Here is a 23,160-nt window from a genome sequence, read left to right as displayed (position 1 = left end):
AGAGACACAGAGAGACAGAGACACAGAGAGACAGAGACAGACAGACACAGAGACAGAGACAAAGACAGAGACAGACACAGAGACAGAGACACAGAGAGACAGACAGAGACACACAGAGACAAAGACAGAGACAGAGAGACAGAGATACAGAGAGACAGAGACAGAGAGAGACAGACACAGAGACAGAGAGACAAAGACAGAGACAGACACAGAGACACAGAGACAGAGACAGAGAGACAGAGTCAGAGAGAGAGACACAGAGAGACAGAGACAAAGACAAAGAGACAGAAAAACAGAGACAGAGACAAACACAAAGAGACACAGAGACAGAGACACAGAGAGAGAGACAGACAAGAGACAGACAAAGGAGAGAGAGAGAGCATGCAAAAAGACACAAGCTGAGGGGGTGGGAATGCAGGGCTGAGGGGAGGATTTTTTATTTTGTTTTGTTTGAAAATGAGAGGAACTTGGGGATATTTATAGACTGCAAGGAGGAACTCTGAGGAGACAGCATTAAAGATGGCAGAAAGACAAGGGGCTCCTTTATAGAAAGAGATCCCTGGAGGGCAGGAGGGGTGCACTCCAGAGCCCTGAAGGCAGTTCTAGAAACCCACTTTCCTAGTGACTCCTGGGTGGTTTCTTGGGCCACAAATTAATTCTCCATCTGATTTTGAATTGCTGACCATAGTTATTTGTTGCAAAGGTGCTTACGAGACCATAAAAGCCATAAAAACATTAAGTAAAAATTACAACAGTATCAGCCCCTAGAGTACAAACGACAAACACAATAGGTTTAACTATACAGACATGGAAAGTTTTCTTCCGCTTGCCTTGGGAATTTAAGAAAGCAAGTATGTTACACTTATTTCCAGGGTAAGCTTTCTTTTCAGCAGTCAAAATTATATGGAGTTTCAGTAAGGCCAAAAGATAAATGGAACTCAGGAATTAATCCTCCCTAAGAAAGCCCATGAGAATATAATGGACTAAACAGACCTAAAGACAGAGCTGTGAGGATCAAGTGTCTTTGCTGTTTGCTTTTTCTCCTTCCTGTGGAAGCGATTTTCTCCTATTAGTATTTAAAAAATATTTTAGGTTTTGGACAATATCTTTTCAGACTATTTTTAAACTTTAGAAGTAACAGTCAGATGCTAAAGACTATTTGTTTTAGATGTAGTTTTCCATGAATTTTGTGGGACTCTATTCTGCAAGCAATGGAGAATGGGGGGTGTTTTCAATCAGGAGAGTGAATTCTCAGATGTGTGTTAGAAGCCTAATTCTGCAAGACCAAAAATGACAAAAGGTGGTAAGAGACAAGATACAGGACCACTGTTGCAGCATGTAGGAGAGGAGGAGAGAGCTGGACAGAGGGAGCTGCAGGAGCTGGCAGAGCCTGGGGCCTGATGACTAGCCTGGGTCCGGGAGACTCTGGGGTTTCCAGCTGAGCAGGGAGTGGCATTTCTTCCTATTCTTCCTACTAATCCTTCCTATTAAGAAGAAAGAAGACCATAGGGTTGGGAAAGAGTTTGTTTTCCATCCTGTTGACATTCATGTGACAAAGTGAGAACTCAGTCCCCAAATTCAGGAGCAGGTTTGGGTCAGCACAAGCCCAAAGGAGGTGACAGAGTTCATTCACCAAGGTGGCCATGTGGAGAGGGCCTTTGAAGTGGGGAGGAATGGGGACCACAAGGGCTGGCAGCGGAGACTGGGACTGGTGGGGTGTCAGAAAGGGCCTCAGGACAGGAGGAGGAGTTGTGAGCCCCTGAGGCTCAGCAGGTCAGTGGCATAACCGTTTACATTCTAGAAAGATCCCCATGAGGCTGGAGTGCACGGGGCTGACCTGGCCAGCGACTAGGAAAGGAGGAAGGAGTAATGTGAGAAGGTCCTGTGGCGATTAGCCCAGATGATTCCAGTGCCTAATTTGGGTGGCCATAATCTCAGCAAAATGTGGTGGGAAGGGATATAGGGGGCTCAGGGCCCACTTCCCAGAGGAGGTTGTGCCTGAGCTGGTGAATGCAGGGAGCAGGTGGGAGTAGGGGGCTAAAGTCAGTGCAGGGGTGGGCCGAATTGAGCTGAAGGACAAATGGCGGTGTTTGGGTTTAATCCGGAGGCCATGGGGACCCAGAGGAGGATTTTAGGGAGGTGAGCAAGGAGACCTTTGAGGTCATTCAGGCTGCCAAGAAGAGGGTGGGTGGGAGGCTGCAGGCAGGTGTCCTACTTGTAGGGGGACTTGCTGTAATGCAGATGTCCTACTTGGAGAAGGACTTGCTATAACCCAACAAGCACAAAGATGGAAAACAGAGATGGACTCTGCTTGGAGAATCAAGGGCTTCCCAAAGGACAGGGATCCTGTCCCAGGTATCCCACCCTCCAGCCTGGTGAGCAGGGGAGGGGTGCATCCCCAAATCTCAGTGTGCCACCTGTGAGAAGGGCCCAGCATGATGATACCAGGTACCAATCATACATAGAACTGGGCACAGCCCCTGGCACCTGCATGCCCTCGATAGAAAACAGTAGTGGTGATCCCAAATCATAATATTTGGGATTTAAACGTCCACATTTACATGAACGACCAAATCCTGGTGGCTCTGAGGCCCCAGCCACATTCCCAGGAGGAACTGATTTCTTTCCTGGGGTGTCCCCACTAATGGCCTCGAGGGCTCCTGGGGCGCACACAGGTTCAACGATCCAGACTCTGCTGCTGGGGGTTGGGGGAGCTCAGATTCCTCCGAGGCCCCCGGCAGGTACCCTCCATGGCCACCCCACAACCTGCTGGCGGGTCCCACTGGGCCATCTCCAATGCATAGCTGCCATGTGCACAGTGTGGCGACTCCACACTCAGGAGCCCCCGTATGACCACCCAGCTCCATCAATTCTCCAGCACTCAAAGCAGGCATGTCCTCTCAGCTGCCCATTGCTGGGCCCCCCAGGACTCCTTCCTCTGCACCAGGGTAGCTGGGCCCACACCGCCCCAACCCTGGCCTGGCAGATCAGAGGTCTCTGCTTCCAGGGGCGTTCCCTCCAAAAGGCCTCCCTGGGGGGGAGCAGGCAGCCAGCCCGGCTTGTTTGGGTGAGAGCAAGACCTCTTCTCCCCATTGCACGAAGTCTCATCACCTCACCACCCCATGATGGGCATGACAGGAGCCTGTGTCTCCACGGTCACCACCGGCACAAGGGGATGGCTGGCCATGCCATCTCACTTCACCTCAGCACGGCAGGTCCCCACAGGAAGCAGAAGCCATACCCAGGTAGTTCTGGGAACAGGTGCAGGAGAATTCTCACAGTGCAGCTCTGAGAGCTAGCAGCCTCTATGCAGAGGGTTCCTGGCTGGCATGGAGCACCCCAAGGGGTCGGCTGTCCTCGGCCAGCAGGGCCAGCAGGGCCCCAGCACAAGAGCCAGAGGCAAAGTCCCAGTGCCTCTGGGACAAGAGCAACAAGAGCATCCAGTTGGCCAACAGGCCTGTAGGGGCACCTGCCTCAAACCCGCCTTCACTCAGCTCCAGGTGCCACAGCATCCAGGGAGGCAGCTGTGATGGCGGGCCCAGTGTGGTTGGCAGCAGGGGGTGACGTGCTCCGTCAGGCCTCCCAGAAAAGAGGCTGTGGTAGGGCAACGAGGGCCACGGCCTAAAGGCCACACAGTGTGGTGCCACTGGGTCAGGCTCTCTGCTTGGAGGCCGAGGGCAGGGCGCAAAGCATGGTGACAGTGACAATCACAGAAAGAGCCGGAGCCAGCAGGGTGAGATATAAAAATCTGTATTTATATTACAATGACATAAGGACACAGCATGGCCCACACGGTGGACAGGTGGGCGGGGGCCCCTTTCCCCTCTAGCGCACACCCCCCTCACCGGCACCAGGCCCTCGTGTGGCCCGACTCTGGCACGGAACCTGCCCTAGTGCCCAACATGGACCTGGGGCCACACTGCTGGCCCAGGGTCAGGGTCCTCTGTGCAGGCAGTGGGGAGAGGGGTCCCAGGTTCCCTGACAGAGGGAGGCAGGGCACGGGGGAGCCTGCCTTGCCCAGCAGACGGCATGGGCTGGGGCAGACAGCAGAGTGGGGCCCCCAGGGCCACAGACCAGTACAGGGCTCCACCACCCGGGGAACACAGGCCCAAGCACTGTGCCACTAAGGTGGGGTCTGCAGAGGCAAAACCTTGCTGCAACCTTTTCCCCTCTGCGAGGATGGCAGGGGTCTGCTATATGGTTTGCAGGGGTTATCCTGGTATGCGGGAGCTGCCTTCCAGTAAGTCTGGGGAACCCAAGCCTGAGTCTGGGTGCTCAGTGGCCGAGAGCACCGGTGTGGGCTGGGAGGGCACACGCAGAGGCTCAGAAGCCCCCGGCGCTGTTCTGCTCCTGTCTGCTCTCTCTAGACACGGTGATGGCCTCTTGGTCCCTGCAGCCTCCAGTGATGGCAGCCTGGGCCCCTGGCAGGGAGCAGTGGGAAGTTTGAGCATATGGTGAGTCCTAGCACCAGCCCCCACCCAGTGGGCCACCCTTCACCCACCTGCTGGTGGCAGGGAGGAGCAGCTGAACAGCACGCCGGGTGGCTATGAGACTGCCTCCCAGTCCACGTGGGAACCACGGCCTCAACAGCCACAGGCTGAGCTGCTGGGAGGGTCGGCTGAGGGGCCACCACTGGTCACTGGGTGGATTCTGCTGGTCAGAGATGAGAGCAGAAGCCCCCCGGCTGCCCCAGGCACTGGAGGGTGGGGCAGGGAGCTGGTGCTTCAAGAATTGAGGGCAGGGACACGACCACCTCAGGGCCCTGGAGTGCTGGCTGGGGAAGCAAGGTTTTGCACACGGCCCGCCTTGCTCAGAGGTGCCGCAGTGTTTGAAATGAAGCCTCGGGGGGACAGAATCAGGCAGGCAGGGGAAGCTCCTTTCTGGGTGCCCCTGGCCCCCGTGGGGCCGGAAGGAGATGCAGACAGGCCTCCTCACAACCACCCACAATGCATTCGGATGCCCCTCAGCTCCAGGCACCACACCCCCTATGGCCTGCAGGGCAGGTTCTGTACCAGAGTTGTTTCCAGGGACCCCCTTCCACCACAAAGGGCCCCCAACCCTGGGACATCTATGCCTATGACTGGAAATAGACACAAATTTTCCCCATCATATGGAAATTGGCTAGAGATGCACCAGAGGCAAGGCAGGTACTGCTGTGGGCCAGCCCCAAGGACAGAGGACGTCAGGAAGGAAGGGTGCAAGCCTCCTGGTGCCAGGCCTGCACCACCCAGTGAGCAGTCTTCATTGGCTGCCAGTGTCTGAAACCTGGAGCCCTCACTTAGACCAGGAAGCAGGGGGCTCGAGTCAGGTGACAGGTGAGAATCCACCTCTCTAGTGAGCAAGCAGGCCCCTGCCAGCTGCTGGGGAGGGCAAACACTAGGTCCCTCCATGCCACCCACAGGGGCCTGGCTGCATCGCCCCCAGGAAGCCCTGGCTGCTGGGAGGGGCTGCCCACAGGAGATGGGAGGACAGCACTAGCTGGGCAGGCCTGGGGCACCCTGAGCCACGAGGGACATGCTGGTGGGAAGGGCAAGGCCAGACACAAGACACAAGGCACACTTTGACGACATGACAGAGGGACAGGTCCCTGAGACGCTGGGTGGCTCCCACCCCTCAGCAAACAAGGACACAACAATGGCTAGGAAAATAGAGTACAAAAATCTGGTACAGGAAACAGAGGCGGCACACACGGACGTCCCTTGGCCGAGAGTCTTTAGGCTTTCTTTTTTTAAAACATGGTTGTTTTTTGGGGGGAAGCCTCTCTGCCCGCTGAGGCTGCCGCAGCAGAGCTCGTGAAGAGCCCTTTCCTAAGGTGGCTCCCGGAGCCCTCACTGGGCTGCTGGGCAGTGCAGCATTTTACTTTTTTGCTTTTTGTTTAAAAAAGGGAGATGAGTAAGCCCCCGAGGACCCAGTGGCTGCAACTTTTACCAGCCTCCAGCTCACCCCAGCCCTAGCCAGGAAGAGATGCCCCTCTCCTATGCAGACAGGCAGGCACAATGGGTGGGCGTGGGTGAGCGGGAGCTGGAGGGGAACCAGGCACAGCCCATTTGCCAGATGACCCCGAAGGCCATCATCCCCAGAACAGGTGACCTCGGGGTGCCCAGGTGTGTCTGCGTGTGTGAGCATGTACATGAGTGCGTGTACCTAGGTGCGTGCGTGTATGCGTCTGACAGTCCTACCAGAGCAGACGCTGCCCAGCTCGGCGTGGGCTGGGCTGGCCTGGCCTGCCCCGAGAGCCCAGCCCTAGGTTCTGACACCTGCGACGTGGGAAGGACCTTGACCACCCACCTGCCCCAGGTGCTCACCCAGGTCCCGCCCTTCACAGATCCCTTGTCCACGCCAGGAGCCTATGTGGACTGACAGGTAGGTGGACAGATGGACGGATGGACAGACAGCCTTGCCTTCCTTCCTTCCTCGGTCCACTCCTTTCTCCTGGGATCCAGGGTTGGGGTCTGAGCTCCCTGTGGTGGTCATTAAGCCCCTCACACGGCACCTGCCGAGGTTTGCAGCAATGATATTTAATACTTCTGGAATGATTAGGAATCTGAGAACAGACCGTGGGCGGCTATGCTGACCAGGGCTCCGGACGTGGAAGCTGGGCCCTGCCTCCTTGCAGGGGACTCTGCCCAGCTGAGGGGCAGGCAGCTCGGCAGGCCCTGACCGGCAAGCGGGCAGTGCCAGGCAGCCCAGGCGGCAGCTGGAGCTTCCAGAATGGCACAGCAGTGGGCCTGTGGAGAGGCTGGCGTCAACTGAAGGAGAACTGGAGGGCTGACACGCGTGGCTGGCGAGCAGGCAGGCCAAGGAGCAGAGGGCACGGGCCTACGAGAGGGCAGGGCGGCCCAGCCGCCGGCAGTGGGGCCCGAAGCCACTGTCGCCGCCGCTGCCACTCTGCAGGCTGTAGTGGTCGTCCGCGTCACTGCTGCTGCCAACACTGTCCAGCTCACCAGGGCCAAACTCCATGCCCTCTATGTCCACTTCTGGGGAGAACAGAGCGGGGATGGGGTCAGGCCACTCTAAAGGTGCCAGCCCATTTCTCCCTTTTCTGGAAGCAGAAGCTCTGGGCAGAGAAGCAGAAGTGCAGACGGTGCTGTCTGGGCCCTGGGGCAGCAGACGCCAGGAGGGCTCTGGCTAAGAACCCAGCCTCAGAAGCACCAGTCCTCAGCGGGCCATGTGGCCTCTGCATCCCACCCTCCCTGTCCAGTCCCTTCTGCACTTAGATGGTGACAAACACCCCAGTGCAGCAGGGAGCTGGGAGGGTTCTCCCCAACCCCAGCACCAGGAGCCTTCTCTCCACCCAGGGAGCTGTGCCACTGAGTGCCCGGAGGCCCAGGTGAGGCTGCCCCACGCCCCACCTTGCTCTGAGTCGTCCGTGGAGACGGCGGAGCCTGTGCTATCTGTGCGCACGCGCTCCACGCTCTGCACCGACAGCTGCTCCAGGCGCCGCTTCAGGAAGCGATGCTCCTGCTGCAGCTGCTCCTTGATGCTCAGTGCCCGGCGGTCCTGCTCCTCCAGTTTCTGCGGGCAAGGGGGACTGTGAGCCCACAGCGGGAAGGGGACTCCCCACCTCCCCCTGGCCAGGAACCGGGACACCCAGGCCCAGAGGTTCCCTCTCCTTGACAAGACCTAGCCAGGCTATGGGCCACAGGGTGCCCAGTCTCTACCGGCCCCACAGCCTGAGGTGGATCCCTCCCTGTCCCAGCCAGGCGGTCACAGTCAGATGCCACCTCCCAGCCCTGTGGTTTCCATCTATGGCCCAGCTCTAATACCCGCAGCCACCAGGCAGCCTTGGTCAAGCTGAGCCATGTGTGGCCATGACACCCTGGGTCAGCACTACCCAATCTTTGGCTGGCACCTTCTCCAGGACAGTCCTGCTTCCAGCAGGTCTCCTCACACACTCCCAGCCCTGCCTGCCCCCGCAGGGCTGTGGCTTGTACCATGCCTATGTCTGCAACACCTGCGCCCTGCCCTCTCTAAACCTTCCCGTGGGCCCCACTGAGACGCTGCTTGCTCTGTGAGGGCCCCCAGGGCTCTGGTTGTGCCCCTCTCAAAGCTCCTGCCACCCCAGCCTGGAGGTGGCCATGCCTATGCAGGCAGAGGCCCTCAGAGCAGATGGAGACTTGCCCTGGTTGGCCCAAATGTCACAAGGCCCCCAAACCAACAGGGCTGTCAAAAGTCCTTTGGGGGCTGCCCCAGGGAATGTCTCCCTCAGCCCCGACCTACTGCCAGCCCCCACTGCCCCAACTTCCACCCTGGCACCCCCACCAGGCTGCCTACTTTTAGTCTGCCTTCTGATGGCACCCAGGAAACCCTGCCCCTCCTGGCCTCTTCTCTCCTTCCTGGCCCACTCTCTCCTTCCAGCAGCTGCCTCTTCACAGCCCAGAGCCCCAGAGAGCAATCTGTCCCCCGAACTCCTCCTCTCCATCCCAGCCTATGCTGCACTGTGGCTTCTTATGCCATCAGCACCCAACAAATGCAGCACAAGCCACGGAACTGCCTCGACCCCTTGGCAGCTTCTGTTGCTGCTCCTCCACCCTGGCAAAAACCACCAGGCCCCCGACACACACCCGCCAGATGGCTCCCTACCCATCCTCAGGCCCTCTGATCCAAGGGCCACCCAGGGTCCCCTGTGAGCACACCCCCAGGGCATGCAGGGACACCGAGGCGGCCGGACAGGGCAGGGTGGAGTGCAAGGCCCACTCACCTTGATGTGCACCTTGGCCCGCTTCAGGAGGCTCAGCGTGGTGTGGCGGGTGCTGTCGGGGCCCAGGGGCACCAGCTGCTTGAGCTGCTCCAGGTACAGCCTGAGTTTGGCTCGTCTGAAAGAGCCAGAGACAGAACCATCAGGCTGGGGTGGCAAAGCCCATGGGGTGAGAGGTCTGGGGGAGGGCAGGAGGCAGTTCGCAGGGCCCTACACAGACCCATCCTCACCATCGACTGCTGCAGATGTGCTGAGGGTCCCTCTCTGAGGATCCCCTCCTGGCCTGGCTGGGAACTCCCCCCGCCCCCAGGAGCAGCCCAACACCCACAGCCCCCAGACAACCGGCAGAAGTGCCCAGCTCACCATGGCCTGCAGAGCCTCAGTGCGTCACCACCAGGCACTGCCCAGGAGCCCCAGCTCGCCCCCCTGCCATCCCCCATCCCCTATCCCTGCCCTGGAGTCCTCATGCAGGGCAGGGTGGGGTAAGGCGAGGGTGCTGTTCAGGCTGCACCCAGAGATCTGGAGAGACCCAGACAAGATTTATGTCTCTCCACCTCATTGTGCACAACGTGCTGTCACTTTTGTGACCATGGAAACATGATCAGCCTAGGTCAAGGGAGGGCCAGGGACCAGGCCCTTCCAACCCAAGTTTCACATCCCCTTGGAAACCGCCTCATTCCAGAGTCTGTCCCTGTATCCACAGATGAATCCACTTTTCACAGAACTGGAGCCATGACACCCAGTGGTGCTTGCTTGTCTGTTCACACTCAAGGCACTTGCTCACATGCTACAATCCTCCAGGACACATTCATCGGGCACCTTGGGAGAGGGGCCCTGGCTTCATCCTAGGCCTGCCCCTGCGGAAACACTGCCTTCCCGGCTGGCCTGCTTGTCTGCGGGGGAGGATGGTGGAGCTCACGGGGTGCGGGGAGTCCAGCTCACCCAGAGGCCTGGAACCCTGGCCACGCCCACGTGCACCTGCCTGGCAGTGCAGGGCACCAGGAGGTTTTGTCACTGCCATGTTCAACCACAGACTCACCCATCCCGTGCAGGCCGCAGAGTCTGCTTCCAAATATAGGACACTTTGCTTTGGGTAAATCCTTACGAGTGGAATGACCAGGTCAAGGGGTAGGAATACTTTTTAAATCTTTTGAAAACCTGCCGCCCAACTGCCCTGCCACAGCTGATGCCTACACACGTGACTTTCCCCACATGGCGCCAACACTGAGCACCCCAGCCCTGGCACGTCTGCTCCTGCCGTTCCCAAGCCCAGCAAATCTTGTCCCCCCGAGAGTAACGTGCGCAGGGGCAGCCATTTCCTTTGGACAGAGGAGGAGACTGAAGAAGGAGGGGGCTGCTGGGTGCAGCGGTTAACAGCTGCACCAGTCGGGAGGTCTGCCTGGAGGTGGCCTGAATGGGGCCAACATCCTCAGCATCTCCCACGCTGCCTCCCGTGCACAGGTGCAGGGAAAGGGGTCCCAGGCTGCCACTACATGACGACCCCAGTTCCTGGAAGCTCAGCCTTCCCACCTCCAACGGGAGCGAGCGCCCTGCCACCCCCAACCCAGGAACTGTGCAGCCAAGAGGCCGAAGGGTGCTCTCTGCTCAAGGAGGCACCTTTCCCGAGGCACGCTGCCAACGCACTGCAGCCGCCACTGGGACTAGGTTTGCAAGTGGGGGCGTTGCCAGGGGCCTCCTTCCCTGGTCCACTCTAGCAAATGGCTTTCCAACCCACCGTGTAATTACATCAGCACTACATGACCTCTGCAGAACAATTTAAAAATGCAAATCAACTTTAAAAGGAAAAAAAATTAAAAGTACCCCCAAACTCCACCACCCCAAAACAACCTCATTATCATTTTAGTGTGTTACACATGCACATCTTGAATGTTAAGTGAAAAAATTAGAATACAGAACCACATAGGTGACAAGTGACCCAATTTTGTTTAAAAAATAAAAGAGCAGACGCACACGAGAGACGACAGAACAAAACGAGGCACAGGGAGCGTGCGTCTCCAGGCGATGCGCCTGGCAATTTTATTTCTTTAGCTTTGTACTCTTCTGTATTTTCCAGGTTTTCTATGCTAAAAACACACACACACACACACACACACACATTGCTGTGACAATCAGAGAAAGACACGTTTGCACAAGAAAGAAAAACACAGCTAAGAAACAAATAACAAGTAGAAAAATCTTTGTAATACATATAAAAGACAAATGGTTAGTATTCGTGGTATTTTGAGCTCATACACATCAAAAATTAAAAGCAGAATGCCTCGACGTCACAACAGGCGGAGGACACAAACAGGCTGCAGGACACGAGAGCCAACCTAACCTAACGCCCGGCTCCATCTCACCAGAGCCAGGAAATGCACACGCAAACAAGGAGGTACGACTTGCACCCTCCGACGGGCTGACGTGAGAAGGGATGGCTCCTGCGCCAGCCAACTCGAGGGGTCGTTGATGGTTTGCTGGTGGGAGAGCAAAAGGGGACACAGGTCTGAAGGGCCATCGGCACAGTTATCACTGACCGCCATCCAGCATCTCTACTTTTAGGGCCTTGGTCCTACAAAACTATCCCCCCAGATCCGCAAAGGTCTGTGCTCACCAAGGCACATCACAGGACCGTCCGGAAGTCCCTGTGTTAACCAGAGGGTCATCACTAAGAACGCTGGTGGCACAGCCAAGTGTCCTGTGCAGTCATTGGGGATGAGCAGGTGGAGGAGTGTGCCCTGACGCAGGCGGACAGGACTTACGTACGTGGTATCAGGTGAAAGATCAAGTGAGGAAATGGAGAACAAGGTCCCCTGCTTATCCAAGTCTCATCGGCAATGTTAGTGCCCGCGGGGAGCAGAGGAGGATGTGGCTCAGCCTCCGAGTGCCTGGGATGCAGTCTCTGGGGTGGGGTGCAGGGGAGGTCCATGAACAGACCGCTTTAGAAATCACGGAACACCTTTCTCGAGAGACAAACAGAAGCCATCTGACCACATACACGCACTGTCCAAGCCAGTAACAGGTTCACCTGGCCCAGGAGGGCAGGCACCAGGGCTGGAGGCCACAGAAATTCCTGCCCTGAGCAGTGGCAGTGGCCTGGAGCCAACTCTACCAGCGGCTGGTTGTGGGACCCCAGGAAGATCCCCACCAACCCCTCTGAGCCAGGAAGCCCCTTGGCCCAGGGATGCACTGAGCTCCCACTGAGCCCTCCCCTCCTGAAGCCGCTGCAGTGCCCTGGGCCCCCTGCCAGCACCCCACGGCTATCCCTGGGCATTCAAAGGGCTTTTAAAACCCCCACTTCCTGAAGGAACCCTGTGTGGATTCAGGAGGCAGAACCCGCCTGCAGGACTAGAGCGCTGGGCTGGTATCCACAGCAGCCCCACCTCTGACGCAGCACTTTCCAGCTCCCCCAAAAACCCCAAGCCCAGAGGGGGACCCGGGGCACCGAGAGGGCATGGCTCCACGCCAGCGTCCCAGCCAACCAGAGAACCTGGCTGTGGCTGACGGGGAGCTAGGGGCGGCCCAGGAGCAAGCGTGCCTCCCACTCCCTCTGTCTGCCTGCATTTTCTAGATGTTGCCAACAGAACTTCCCGAGGTACGTGAAGGCCGTGTGAGGCTGCATCAGCACATGAGGCTGGGCTGCAGGGGGCTCCTGGGGACCTCCCAAAACCTGGACATGCTTGGGGCAATGTGGGGCAGGGACTCAGCTGAGGACTCTGGACTGGCCTTTGGAATGGGCTCTGCCATCCAGGGGCTGTCAAGGGCCAGGAAAGAAGGCTGGGACCTTCCCCCAAAACACACTAAGACCATAGCCTGGAGTAGGGCCAGTGAGGTCAGCAGCCAAGAAGGTGAGGCCTCCACAGTCCCCAGGACCCTGGGGTCGGCAACAATGCACCGGCCTGAGACCTGCTGGAGCTGCCTCTCTACAAAGAGAGGAGGAGCAGGGCTGGGCAGGCTTGGCTCAGAGCACCCACAAGGGGAAGTCCCATAGGCCCTGCCCAGTCCCCAATAAGGGAACACCTCCGGGCAAAGCAATGTCCAGGGCCTGCCTCCCGGGATGGCTGGGTGGCCCAGCCAGGGGCTTCCTTCCTTCCTCAAGACAGCACGCAGCCCTTCCTGCAGCCAAGAGCAGCTGGCATCAGGTAGGCTGTGATCCAGGGCCCCAGGCCTGTGAGTGCTTGGGGCTGTCCACATCTGCCTCTTGGCCAGCCAGAGACAGAAACCCCCTGCACTGGGGTGGACGAGTCCACAGAGACACCCTGGCTGCCCACCCATCCCTCCTCTGTGTCTCAAGAAGGCTCCATGAGGCCCTAAATACAGCCTCTGGAAAGAGAGAGCAGAGGGCAGAGCCAGGTCAAAGGGCAGCTGCAGGGGTCCCCTGTCCTCCCCAACAGCTGCCACATCCTTGCCACCCATCCTACCCCAATGTCATTGTCCCTCAGTCTGTCCCCATTAGGAGGCTGTCCTCCCAGGGACTGCCTCCAGGAAGCCTTCCTTGAACACCCCCACGTGTCTGCCCCAGCTCCTGGGTCCTGGTCAAGGCTAGGCTGGTCTCCTTAGGCCTGGAAACAACTCCAGGCCTGCCTGGTTCTCTTGGGCCCTGTACCTGCCCCCACCTCTGTGGCCTCTAGGGAACCCCCCAAACACACATGACCTGTCCAGGAAGTGCAGTTCCTCAGAGAACACTGCGTTCTGTCCCTGCCCAGCTGCCCGCCCCAGCCAGCAGCCCGAATCCCAGGGGAACGGAAGTTGGCGCTGCTGTGGGGGTAGACATGGAGGGGAGGTGGAGACCTGGCTGAGCACCAAATCTTTCTAGAGGGGACTGTGGGGGGGCTCAACCAGCACGCAGACCTGCCCCACCTGGAAGGGAAGAGCTGACCCATTTCACAGATGGGATCACAAGTCAGGAGGGAGCGATGGCCCAGCATCCTTCAGGGGAACCTTCCTTGTCCTAGCATGGGGGCTCCTGCCTCTAGGGCTGCCTCTGCATTCACCCAAGGCTCCCACTGCCAGCCCCTAGGCCACTGAGCTCACCTGCACCTCATCACCACCAGCAGAGCTGGGCCTGCAGCCCTAGCTGCCTCCGGCTGTCACCAGGGGGAATGAACACCCCGCAGCTTTACCCGAGGGCTCGCCTGAATCCTGCCCTGGGCCAGAGCTTCCCACACGGCCAGGGACTAGCTGCTCTCCATCTGCCCCTCGGACAAGCCTGTAGCACGGCTCCTTGGATGCACAGGGCAGAGAGCCGAACCCTCCTGATTGGAGACCACTGTTCTGAAAGCTAAGGGCCCTGACTGTCACATAGCACAAGGGGCCCTGCTCCACATCTCTGACTCCCACTTGGATGAGCTCCGGAAAGCAGGGCCTAGGCCCCCCGCCATCTCCTGCCTCTAGCACAGAGTGCCTGAAACAGATCTCAGCCTCCTCCTCCAAGCTTGACCCTTCCCAAGACAAGGACACACCCTAGCAGCACACTTGGCCATGCCCGGGACAAGGGCAGGCTCAGCGCACCACATACCCTCAGTAGAAGGGTGGGCCAGGTGCCGGGCTCATGCTGGGGGCTGGGGGATCACTTACCTGTGCTTTTCTAGCTCGTTGTGTGAAGACCTGTTTAGGGAGACAGAAAGACAGAGCTCACTCTGCTGCGTGACCACCAGGGCACAGAGAACAGCGCCCTCCTCAGGGGCCAGGACCTGCAGACAGTGGCTGGCTGTGTCTGGGTTCCGGAATGCCCAGAACAGTGAGGGCTGGGACAGCTGTCCACCCAGGGTTGGGGGAACCACATGCTGAGGGTGGACACTGGTTGTCAGCTTTGGGTACTAAATGCTGGGGGAGCCCCAGCTCACGCCCTGGAGTTCTCCATGGGTCAGGGACCTGGTTTGGTGAGAAGCAGCAACAGGGGCCGGGTTTGCTCACAGGGAGGCCCAGAGATGCAGGCAGGTCCAGGGCGCCCAGGGCCACAAGCCCACCTAGCAAGGCCTGTGGGGAATCTGGCTGACAGGAGGACCCAGGCCTCCTTCCAGAGGGGTGGGGGAGGCCCAGGGAGCAGCAGCAGGTCCTGGCGCTGACCCCTACTAACTACCTGCCTTCCCTGCTCCCCAATCCCTGAGGCCAGCTGTGTCCTTGGAGCCAAAGCAGCCTAGTACCTGGGACAAACAGCAGGTGGAGATGGAGCCCAGAGACCTGGCCCTCAGGACACGGGTGGTCCTGTCCTGACACCATCACTCTGTTGAGCTCACACACCTGCGTGACCACAGCCCACCTTACCAATGGGGACCAGGGACACAGCAGTGTCAGCCAGGTCAGCCCATGAGGGGGCTTCTGAGATGTGGATGCTTCCCAGGCCAGTGGGCACAGTTCCCTTGGGGGAACTGCGTGCTAGCAGGATGGACCGCCCTGGAGGCCCAGGCTCAGCCTCTCTGGGGACAGTGGCCTCACCTGCTGCTCACCTGTCTTGCCCATTCAGACACGGGCACACAACTCCGAGCACCACAGCAGGTGCCACAGCATCTGCCCTGGAGGACAACGAGGCAGGGGGACCTCGCTCCCAGCTCCAGGCCACCTTCCCAGTCCAGGCAGGACCCCACAGGCCAGCCAGGGCTCCCGGGCCTCCCAGGATGCTGCTGCACAGGTGGGCAGAGAGTTCAGACCACCTCGGGGCACCTCCAGACCCAGCCCTGAGGCCTCTCCCTGCCCTCAGGTCCTGGCTCCTTCCTGAAGTTTCTGCTGACCACTGCCTGCTTCAGGAACTTGGCATCTTGCGTCTCCTGTCCCAACCACTCAGGCCAAGGGCCTGCCCCTCCCACCTGCTGCACCAACAGGCTCTAGGCCCCCCTGTGTATCCTCAGCAGAGCCTCCAGACCCAGGTCTCAGGATCCTGGAGAGCCTGGTGGTCACATGGGCTGGACAAGGAGCCTCAAGAATCACTGCCAGGGCCAGCCAGGGCCGGCCAGAGCGAGCAGAGGCCACAGCCATATGCTCCTCACTGGCCGCACAGAGATGGGCCCCTGCGCCAGCCTTTCTGCCTCCCCAGAACAGGCAGGCCACAGGAATGAGCTGCGCTCTCTGTCCTCAGCCCAAACCGCAGCCTGGCCACATGGGTCTGTAGTCTGCTGGCTCAAAAGGAAGGTCAGAGTCAGCAGGTGCCCTTCAACGTAAAAGCCTACCTGCCTACCCCTTGAAGGGTGGCGTGGGACTGGACCCCACCCTGGAGGCAGGGGGCATTCCTCCAGCAGCCAGGGCCCCTCCTGCAGCTCCTCCTGGGCCCAGAGACCCTTGGGGCCTATCGAGGGGGATGTTTGCCACATGGGTCCCGGGAGCACTCTATCCCTCAGGAGAGGTGGGACCCATCCCCGCTGAGGCTGGGCCAAGTGCGTTCCCAGCATTCCCGTGACCCCAGGAGACAAGCACACTTCCCATAGAATGGACCCCCCTGCAGGCTGGCCCCAGTCCCCTGCCGCCTCCCTCAACCCTGACACTGTCCTCTGGCCCCACTCCCTACCTGTTGCCCCAGCCCCACTGTGCCATGTCCCCTCCTTCACCCTGGCAGAGCATGGAAGCCTCACAGGTGGAGACAAGTTAGGGGCTCAGAGACCCTCTGGCCCCCTGCTCTGCCCAGCTACTTGTCTGGGCTGGCTGAGGAAAGCCTCCAGGGCAGCGCTGCCCATCAAGAAAGGGGCCAAGCCGCCAGCCCTGGGTTGCCTCAAGCCCCAGGGGAGCGGGGCTCAGCCCAGAGGAGCCAAGGGGAGACGCACCAGAGTTAGGGAGCCCTCTGCCTCCCTCACCAGTGCCCCCATGGTCTCTGTCCCAGCAGAATGTGGACAGCCAGGACCCAACTCAGAACAGGTGTCATCAGAGGTGGGTGAGTGGCAGGCCTCAGTTTCCTTGGCCATAAAGAGAGATAAAAATCACATCGCCTCTCTGAGCCTGCGGTGAAGATGAACCGGCTGCGTGTGTGAAACGCTCAGCATAGAGGCAGTGTTCCGGCAGCCTTGACCAGGACGCTGGCTGTCAGCTTTGGGTACTCCATGCTGGGGGAGCCCCAGCTCACGCCCCGGAGTTCTCCACCGGTCAGGGACTTGGTTTGGTGAGAAGCAGCAGCAGGGGCCGGGCTTGCTCACTGAGGAGGCCTGAGGCAATAGTCCCCTCGTCACACTCCTGTCCTTCCCCAAACTGTCCCCAATAAGGGACCAGGGGCTGGAACTCAGAGACAGGTCCCAGCCAGGGCAGCAGGGAACTCAACCAATTCCTCGCCTGGCTCAGGACACCACAGAGATGGGTCCCTGCGCCAGCCTTTCTGCTTCCCCAGAACAGGCAGGCCACAGGAATGAGCCATGCCTGGGGGCTCTGAAGCCCCCTGCAAACGCAGCTCCCAGCCTGCTCACACAGAAGGGTTGGGCCAAGGTGGGTCCAGACAGGGCCAGGTGTGCCGCGGTCCTCACAGTAGCCAGGAGGATGGAAATCCCTGGGGAGCCCTGGCCCAGGATCCCCACTTCCCACGCGGGGGACCTGTACGCATCCCAGCTTCAGGCCTTCTGCTGCCTCAACACGAGGCCAAGGTATGGAGTGCGCAGCTGGCACCAGGAGTAATGACTTCATGGGGCCCTTGACGTGCAGCCTGCCCCTCCTCCCGCCCCCTTAAAAGGCCTCCGTCTTAAAGACGACGACCCCCACACTGGTAGCTGGAGTTTCGCTGTGTCAGGAGGCCGGGCAGGAGCTGTGGGCACCCTGGGAGGAGTGGTGGCCCAGGACAGCGCCTCCACTCGCCTTCTCTGTCCAGGCTCCTGGGAGATCGGGGAGGTCGCCGAGCAGCACAGTTCGGCTCTCAAGAGTCAGTCGAAAGGAGGCCGCCCACCCACCCGCGGAAAAAAAGGGTTAGGACCAGCAGACCCTGGGGACCCTGGCTGAGGCTGTTTCCCCAGACCGACCGGGCACCGGCCAGCGCCCGCTGACAACTTTTCTACCGCCTGGAAAAGTCCAGAACAACTCGGGGGCGGGGAGCGGGCGCGGGAGCGGACCCCGGCGGCGGGCGCTGTACGCGTGGCACTGTTTACGCGAGCGGCCCGGGAGGCGCGGCCGCAGGAAGATGGCGACGGCGAGGGCGGGGCCGGCCGGGCGGGGCTGCGACCGCGGCCTGCGCGCCTCCTCCTCCAGGCTGGCCGCCGGGGCGCGCGGCGGCGGCGCTGAGGGCCGCGGGCCGGGAATCCAGGCCCAGGGACCACGCTCCGGGCGGGGGCGGGGGTTCGGGCCGGGCCGGACGGGGGCGGGCGTGGGGGGCGGTACCTGTTGTTCGGGGCCTTGCGCACCAGGCTGGCCGCCTTTGTTTTCTCCCTGGTGAAGTCGCCGTCGAATGGCAGCACCGAGGCGTAGCCGTGCTCGGCCTCTGCGGACACACGGCGCGGTCAGCGGCCCCCGCCCGGCCCGGACCCGCCGCCCGCCCACCGCTGCGGGCGCACAATGGGGCGCGAGCGCTACCTCGATCCCTGCGCTCCAGGTACTCGGCCGCCTCCAGCAGGATCAGCAGGGAGTTCAGCTCCATCCTCCCGCCCGCGCCTGTCCCCCCCGGGACGGCGGCGGCCGCTGCCCGGCCCGCTCCGGCCGGCTCCGCTCGCCGCCCGCCCCGCGCGCCCGGCCGCCGCACTTCCAGACTCCGCGGACTCCGGCGCTCGGCCGCCACCCTCCGCCTCAGGCCCTCAAATTGACACATAAGGGAGAGCGGCGGCCCGCAGAGCCAATGGGGGGCGGTGTTCGGGCTCCGGGGGCGGGCGCAGGGACGGACCGGGGCCAATGGGGGCGAGTCGAGCGCCTCGGGCGGAGCCGAGAATGTTGACAGATGCGGAGCTGGGCTGGGATAGGCCGGCCGCGCTAGTAACAATTTAGAAGCCCGAGCTTAGCAACAGCACGTGGTGGCCCGGCCCCCGCGCTAGCTGACTGGCGGCCACCATGCATGTTAAGTAGGCACCGCGCACCGATTGGCCAGAGCGGCCTATGTAAAACAGGCACTGCGAGCCAATGGCCGGTGGCGGGGCGCGCGGCCAATGGGGGTGTCGCGGCCGGACGCGTTGCCGAGAGGAAGCGCAGCGCGCGGGGACCGCCCGCCGGCGTGGGGGCCCGTTAGGACGCAGGAGCGTCTCGGCGACGCGGGCGCAGCTGGGCGCTCTGGGGCGTGCGCCGGGCCAGGCCGGGCCTGAGCGCGGCGAAAGCAGTGGCTCCGCGGGGTACGAGGTCTCGCGCTCTGCCCACGGGTCTCGCGTGGGGCCGCGAACGACTCCCCTCCCCACCGGGCGCAGAGTGGCCCCGGGAAAGGCCCGTACTTGGGAGAGGGACACAGACGCTCTGAGCCTAAGAGCCAGGCCCCTCTGAGAGTGTCAGTGGGGAAACAGGCCCAGAGCGGGCGGGCTCATCAGATGGCCCAGTGGACGCCGGAGCTGAGGGAGGGCCCAAGTCTGGGGAAGGGACACAGACGTGCACCCAGATTCGCGAGGCTCCCCAGAGTCAGGGGCTGCGTGCTCTGTGTCTAATCTGAGGGGCAGGGACGGTCCCAGAGGCAGGCGCTGGCCTCCTCTGGCAACGACGCTCTTTGTAGGGAGGGAAGTTGCCCTAAGTGGGGACGATGAGAGTGAACTCTTCATCAAATCCCGGCTGGCGGGTCTCCCTAGTGACCCCTGATCCTAAGGCTGGCCCAGGAGGTGGCAGGACTGGCAGCTCCAGGCTGGCCATGGCACCCCCCACCCTCTCGCTGATTTTTTATTTTATTTTATTTTTGAGACGGCTCTGTCGCCCAGGCTGGAGTGCAGTGGCGCGATCTCAGTTCACTGCAACCTCGGCCTCCCGGGTTCAAGCGATTCTCCTGCCTCAGCCTCCCAAAGTAGCTGGGACTACAGGCGCATGATACCACGCCCAGCTAATTTTGGTTTTTTGGAAGAGACGGTTTCACCATGGATGGTTGCGATCTCCTGACCTCGTGATCCGCCCGCCTCGGCCTCCCAAAGTTCTGGGATTACAGGCGTGAGCCGTCTCGCCCGACCCTTCTTGCTGATTTTTGAGGTTGATGGCCTGGGTGTGCCAAGGGCAGGCCCCGCATGCTGGAGAGTGTGGAGGCATAAGGTGACTGGACCCCTCCAGAAGTTCTCAGTGGGGCACAGGGGCTGCTGCTGCCAACGAAACTCAACAAAAAATGTAAAACCTCAGCACCAGGACCGGCGTGAAAGCTTCGTGTGCATCATCTCCCTGGGTTTTGCATGCCCGGCTTGCAGATCAGGACATGGGACTAGGGGCTCAGGGATTTGCTAGGGTCTCCCAGAAATCTCAGCAGAATGGAGTTTCGTGCTGCCACACACGACCCAGGGCTATAGGAATGCAGAGGCCAGAGCCTCCTGGCCTGGCTGGTCCTGCTGGGTGTAAGCCTGTGGCGTGGGCTTCAGAATAATGTGTTCCCACAGAGCCCTGCAGGACCCGGTGGGGAACTTGGTACACTGCTATGAGACAGCCTTGCACGGACATTGAAACAACCCCCTTCCTGTTAGCAGGGGCCCTTCCTGCTCCTGCCCCACAGTCACTCCAGGGCCCCAGGCAGAGCCCCTCACAAGAACTCAGCACCATGGCCCTCCAGGTTAGTCTGTAGGGCTGCTCAGACCTGTGCATGGTAAAGAAACGTGCCCAAGTCTGCAGAGGAGCAAGGTGTGTTTGGGCTCTGGGGACCCCAGCTCTCCACTTAGGGGTCAGGATTTTGCAAAGTTGCTCCATCCCTGCTTTGGCCGCCCGGTGAGTTGCTGCCGACACCTAAAGCAGACACCTGGCCTGGTACAAGTGCACCTGCTGGGCATAGTGCATGCCCCCTTCCTGCCATGGGCCAAGAGGTTTGTTCTGTATGGCAATGGGCAGCACAGGTGCTCAGGTGTGTCTGTGGGGAGGCACCTGCAGGCTGCCCCAGTCTAAGAGATTTCTAGCCTCAATTTAGGCCATTTATGGAATCACCCTCGCCTCCCCACCACACTGAGGACCAAGCACTTCCCTGGTGTCCCTGGGCTCAACTTTGCCTGGAAGTGTGGTCACCACTGCCTGGGGGAGCAGGAAGGAGTGGGGAGTTGGGAGGAGAAGCCGCAGGAGGCAATGGATGACGGAGGGCTGAGCTGCAGCCAGGGAGGGAGGTGCTGGAGGCATCAGCCAGCTGGGGCAGGAGGAGAGGGAAGGGGAGGGAGCAGCCAGGAGAGGCCTGGAGGTGATGTTAGCCTGGCCCAGGTGGCTGCAGGTGGGCCTGGAACCCCGCCAGGAGAGGTCTGGAGCCCCTGGGGGATAGGGGCGCTGGTCCCACCTGCGGCTGGCAGGGTCTCTACACCCACAGGTCTCAACTTGTCCTTCCCAAGATGGGCAGAGGCACCTTGGGTCAGTGCCAGCAGGCACCAATGACCATGGAGTCCCAGGGATGGTTGAGGAGTGGGGAGGACGTGGCTCAGGTCAGCCAGTTGGACCCAAGCCCTGCAGGGCATGGGCCATGCCCCCTTCTGTAGGGCAGGTCCCCCACAGGGTGTGGCATCTCCGGGGAGCTTTCTGTGGGCACAGGCTGCCGCAGGAGGCTCCTGCCCAGTCCTGCCCTTCTCCGGAGCCAGGACCTGTCCAATATGCACCAATGAAGGCAAGGAGAGAGTGGGCAGACATCTCCAGCCTCCTTCCATGGAGAGCCCAGTCCCCCTACCCTACTCTGGGAGGACCTCTCTATGCCACTCCGGGACCCCCAGGGTGCATCCCATTCCTGCCCCATCTTCTGGGCCCCACCTGGCCTTGCATTCTCCCTGAGTCGTTCACCCTCACTGTCTCCTCTTCCTCATGACGGCCTACCCGAGCCCACCCCAGGCAGGGGCTCCCAGGGAAGGGATGACCTGAATGCAGAAGGGCTTCCCCGGTTTTGGGTGGAAGGCCAGGGCAGGCTTGTCTTCTGCTGCCTGGATTTCCTGAGTTTTCTTGCCCCAGCTGCCACAGCCTCAGCTTCCCTGGCTGTGAACGGGGCTGGCGGTGCTGCCTCTTGGGACGTGTGGAGGACGGAATAGGACTAAAGGATTCCTGGTTTTGCTTGGGAAAGGCTACTGGGCTGACTCCCCACCCCCAGGATCTCTGAGAGTATCTAAGGCTGGCCCCGAAGAGACCTCCAGAAGAAGCTTCCTGGCCTTCCTGTGCCCACTGGGCCCCAACTTCCTTCCTCTGGACTCAGGATCCACACACTCCTCATGGCCACACACACACGACTTCTTGGGGTGTCTGAGTCTCAGCACAGCCTCAAGGAGCACCCCTCACACACCCAGGGAGGGAAGGTTGGTGAGGCCCCAGCAGCTGCAGAGCCTCCTTCCCACACTTCCAGGCTGACCAGGCCCTGATCCCCCCAACTTGGCCACTGACGCCCTGCCCCTCCCACCTTGGGCCTCCTGTCACTGGGTGGACTGCCTGCAGCCCCCAGGTCCCCTGTCCCAGCATTCTGGGCAGGAGGCTGCCCTGCCTCCACTCCATCAGAATCCTCCCGCAGCGCAGTCCCCATCTCCACAGCCCTGAGGGGTGGCGGGTTCTAGGTCTGTGGGGTGGCCCGGGTTAGGGCTGGAGAGCTGGTGACCAGCTCAGCATGCACCCAGTGCCCCGGGGCCTTGGCTCCCCTGCACCAAGAGGCCTGGTTTTGTGCCGGCACCAGGGGGAGTCCTGTGGGGCCTCTCCTTGAAGCCACCCTGCATTCTAGTCCTGTCACTTATCCTCCCTGAGCCTGTTTCCTGGGCTATAAAATCGGGGGTGATGGTACTTGCCTCTTGGGTGGTTAGGGTGTGCCATGGAGGATGCATGCAAAGGCCTGCTCAGCAGCGGGCTGGGCTAAGGGGTGCCCAGGAAGTGCCAGGAATATGAACATCAGCTCCAAATCAGCAAGAGCCTCCAACCCCTCGGCCTTGCTCACAGAGAGACGGGGCTTAGGGGAGACAGGGCCTGCCCAGTCTCAGCCGGTCAGTAGCAGAGTCTCACTCAGAACCTGGGTGGAGCTTTGGCCGCCCAGGCTGGCCAGCCACGGGCACCAGGCCAGGCCTCTTGGGGGCCTTCCAAAAAGTTTGATACTCAGGAAAACACTCTCCAGAATACAAAAAGAAGGCGGCACAATCAAAATACATGGAGATGTAATTAAATGTTTACATAACCTAATATCCACCTTATTTTTAAATTTAAAATAAGATAATTCTATTTGTGAACAATTGGTGGGGTACATTTTTTTTTGTCACTTTACAAGGTTTTCCCAGCATGCTGATGACCCCAGACAACTCAGACAACTATAAATTAAATGAATTTCCTATGGCCCCAAATGTCCAAAAGCAAGGGAGTAAATTTTCCTTTCAAACACTTTTACAAGAGGAAAACAAGTTTATGAAAGAGGCTGTGGCTGCAGATTCAAGGCACTCGCTGTGGTGTCTGGGGGTGGCCTCCAATATTGGGAGGACCAG

At 60.2% G+C, this 23,160-nt stretch overlaps 1 protein-coding gene across 3 annotated transcripts; it reads right to left on the bottom strand.

The window, feature by feature from the left end:
- Window positions 1-3,734: 3,734 nt before the first annotated feature.
- MXD4 (MAX dimerization protein 4) lies at window positions 3,735-18,537 on the bottom strand. Of its 3 annotated transcripts, XR_004182869.1 has the most exons (7): window positions 18,170-18,537; window positions 17,978-18,077; window positions 14,273-14,302; window positions 8,702-8,816; window positions 7,353-7,515; window positions 4,502-6,977; window positions 3,735-4,421 (listed from the first exon to the last, which is right to left on the bottom strand). XR_004182869.1 is itself a non-coding variant. In XM_021938198.2 (6 exons), exons 1-6 carry the CDS (start codon window positions 18,399-18,401, stop codon window positions 6,820-6,822), a joined length of 798 nt encoding a protein of 265 aa, XP_021793890.2. In that variant the 5' UTR covers window positions 18,402-18,537; the 3' UTR covers window positions 3,735-6,819. The 3 variants fall into 3 exon arrangements, 2 of the variants coding, with proteins under 2 accessions (XP_021793890.2, XP_031520642.1); XM_021938198.2 differs by having other exon boundaries at window positions 3,735-6,977; XM_031664782.1 differs by lacking the exon at window positions 14,273-14,302 and having other exon boundaries at window positions 3,735-6,977.
- Between the last annotated feature and the right edge of the window lie 4,623 nt (window positions 18,538-23,160).

The sequence above is a fragment of the Papio anubis genome, chromosome 3 (assembly GCF_008728515.1).
Source record: "Papio anubis isolate 15944 chromosome 3, Panubis1.0, whole genome shotgun sequence".
NCBI classification, from domain to species: domain Eukaryota; kingdom Metazoa; phylum Chordata; class Mammalia; order Primates; family Cercopithecidae; genus Papio; species Papio anubis.
This window is presented reverse-complemented; position numbering and strand designations above follow the sequence as displayed.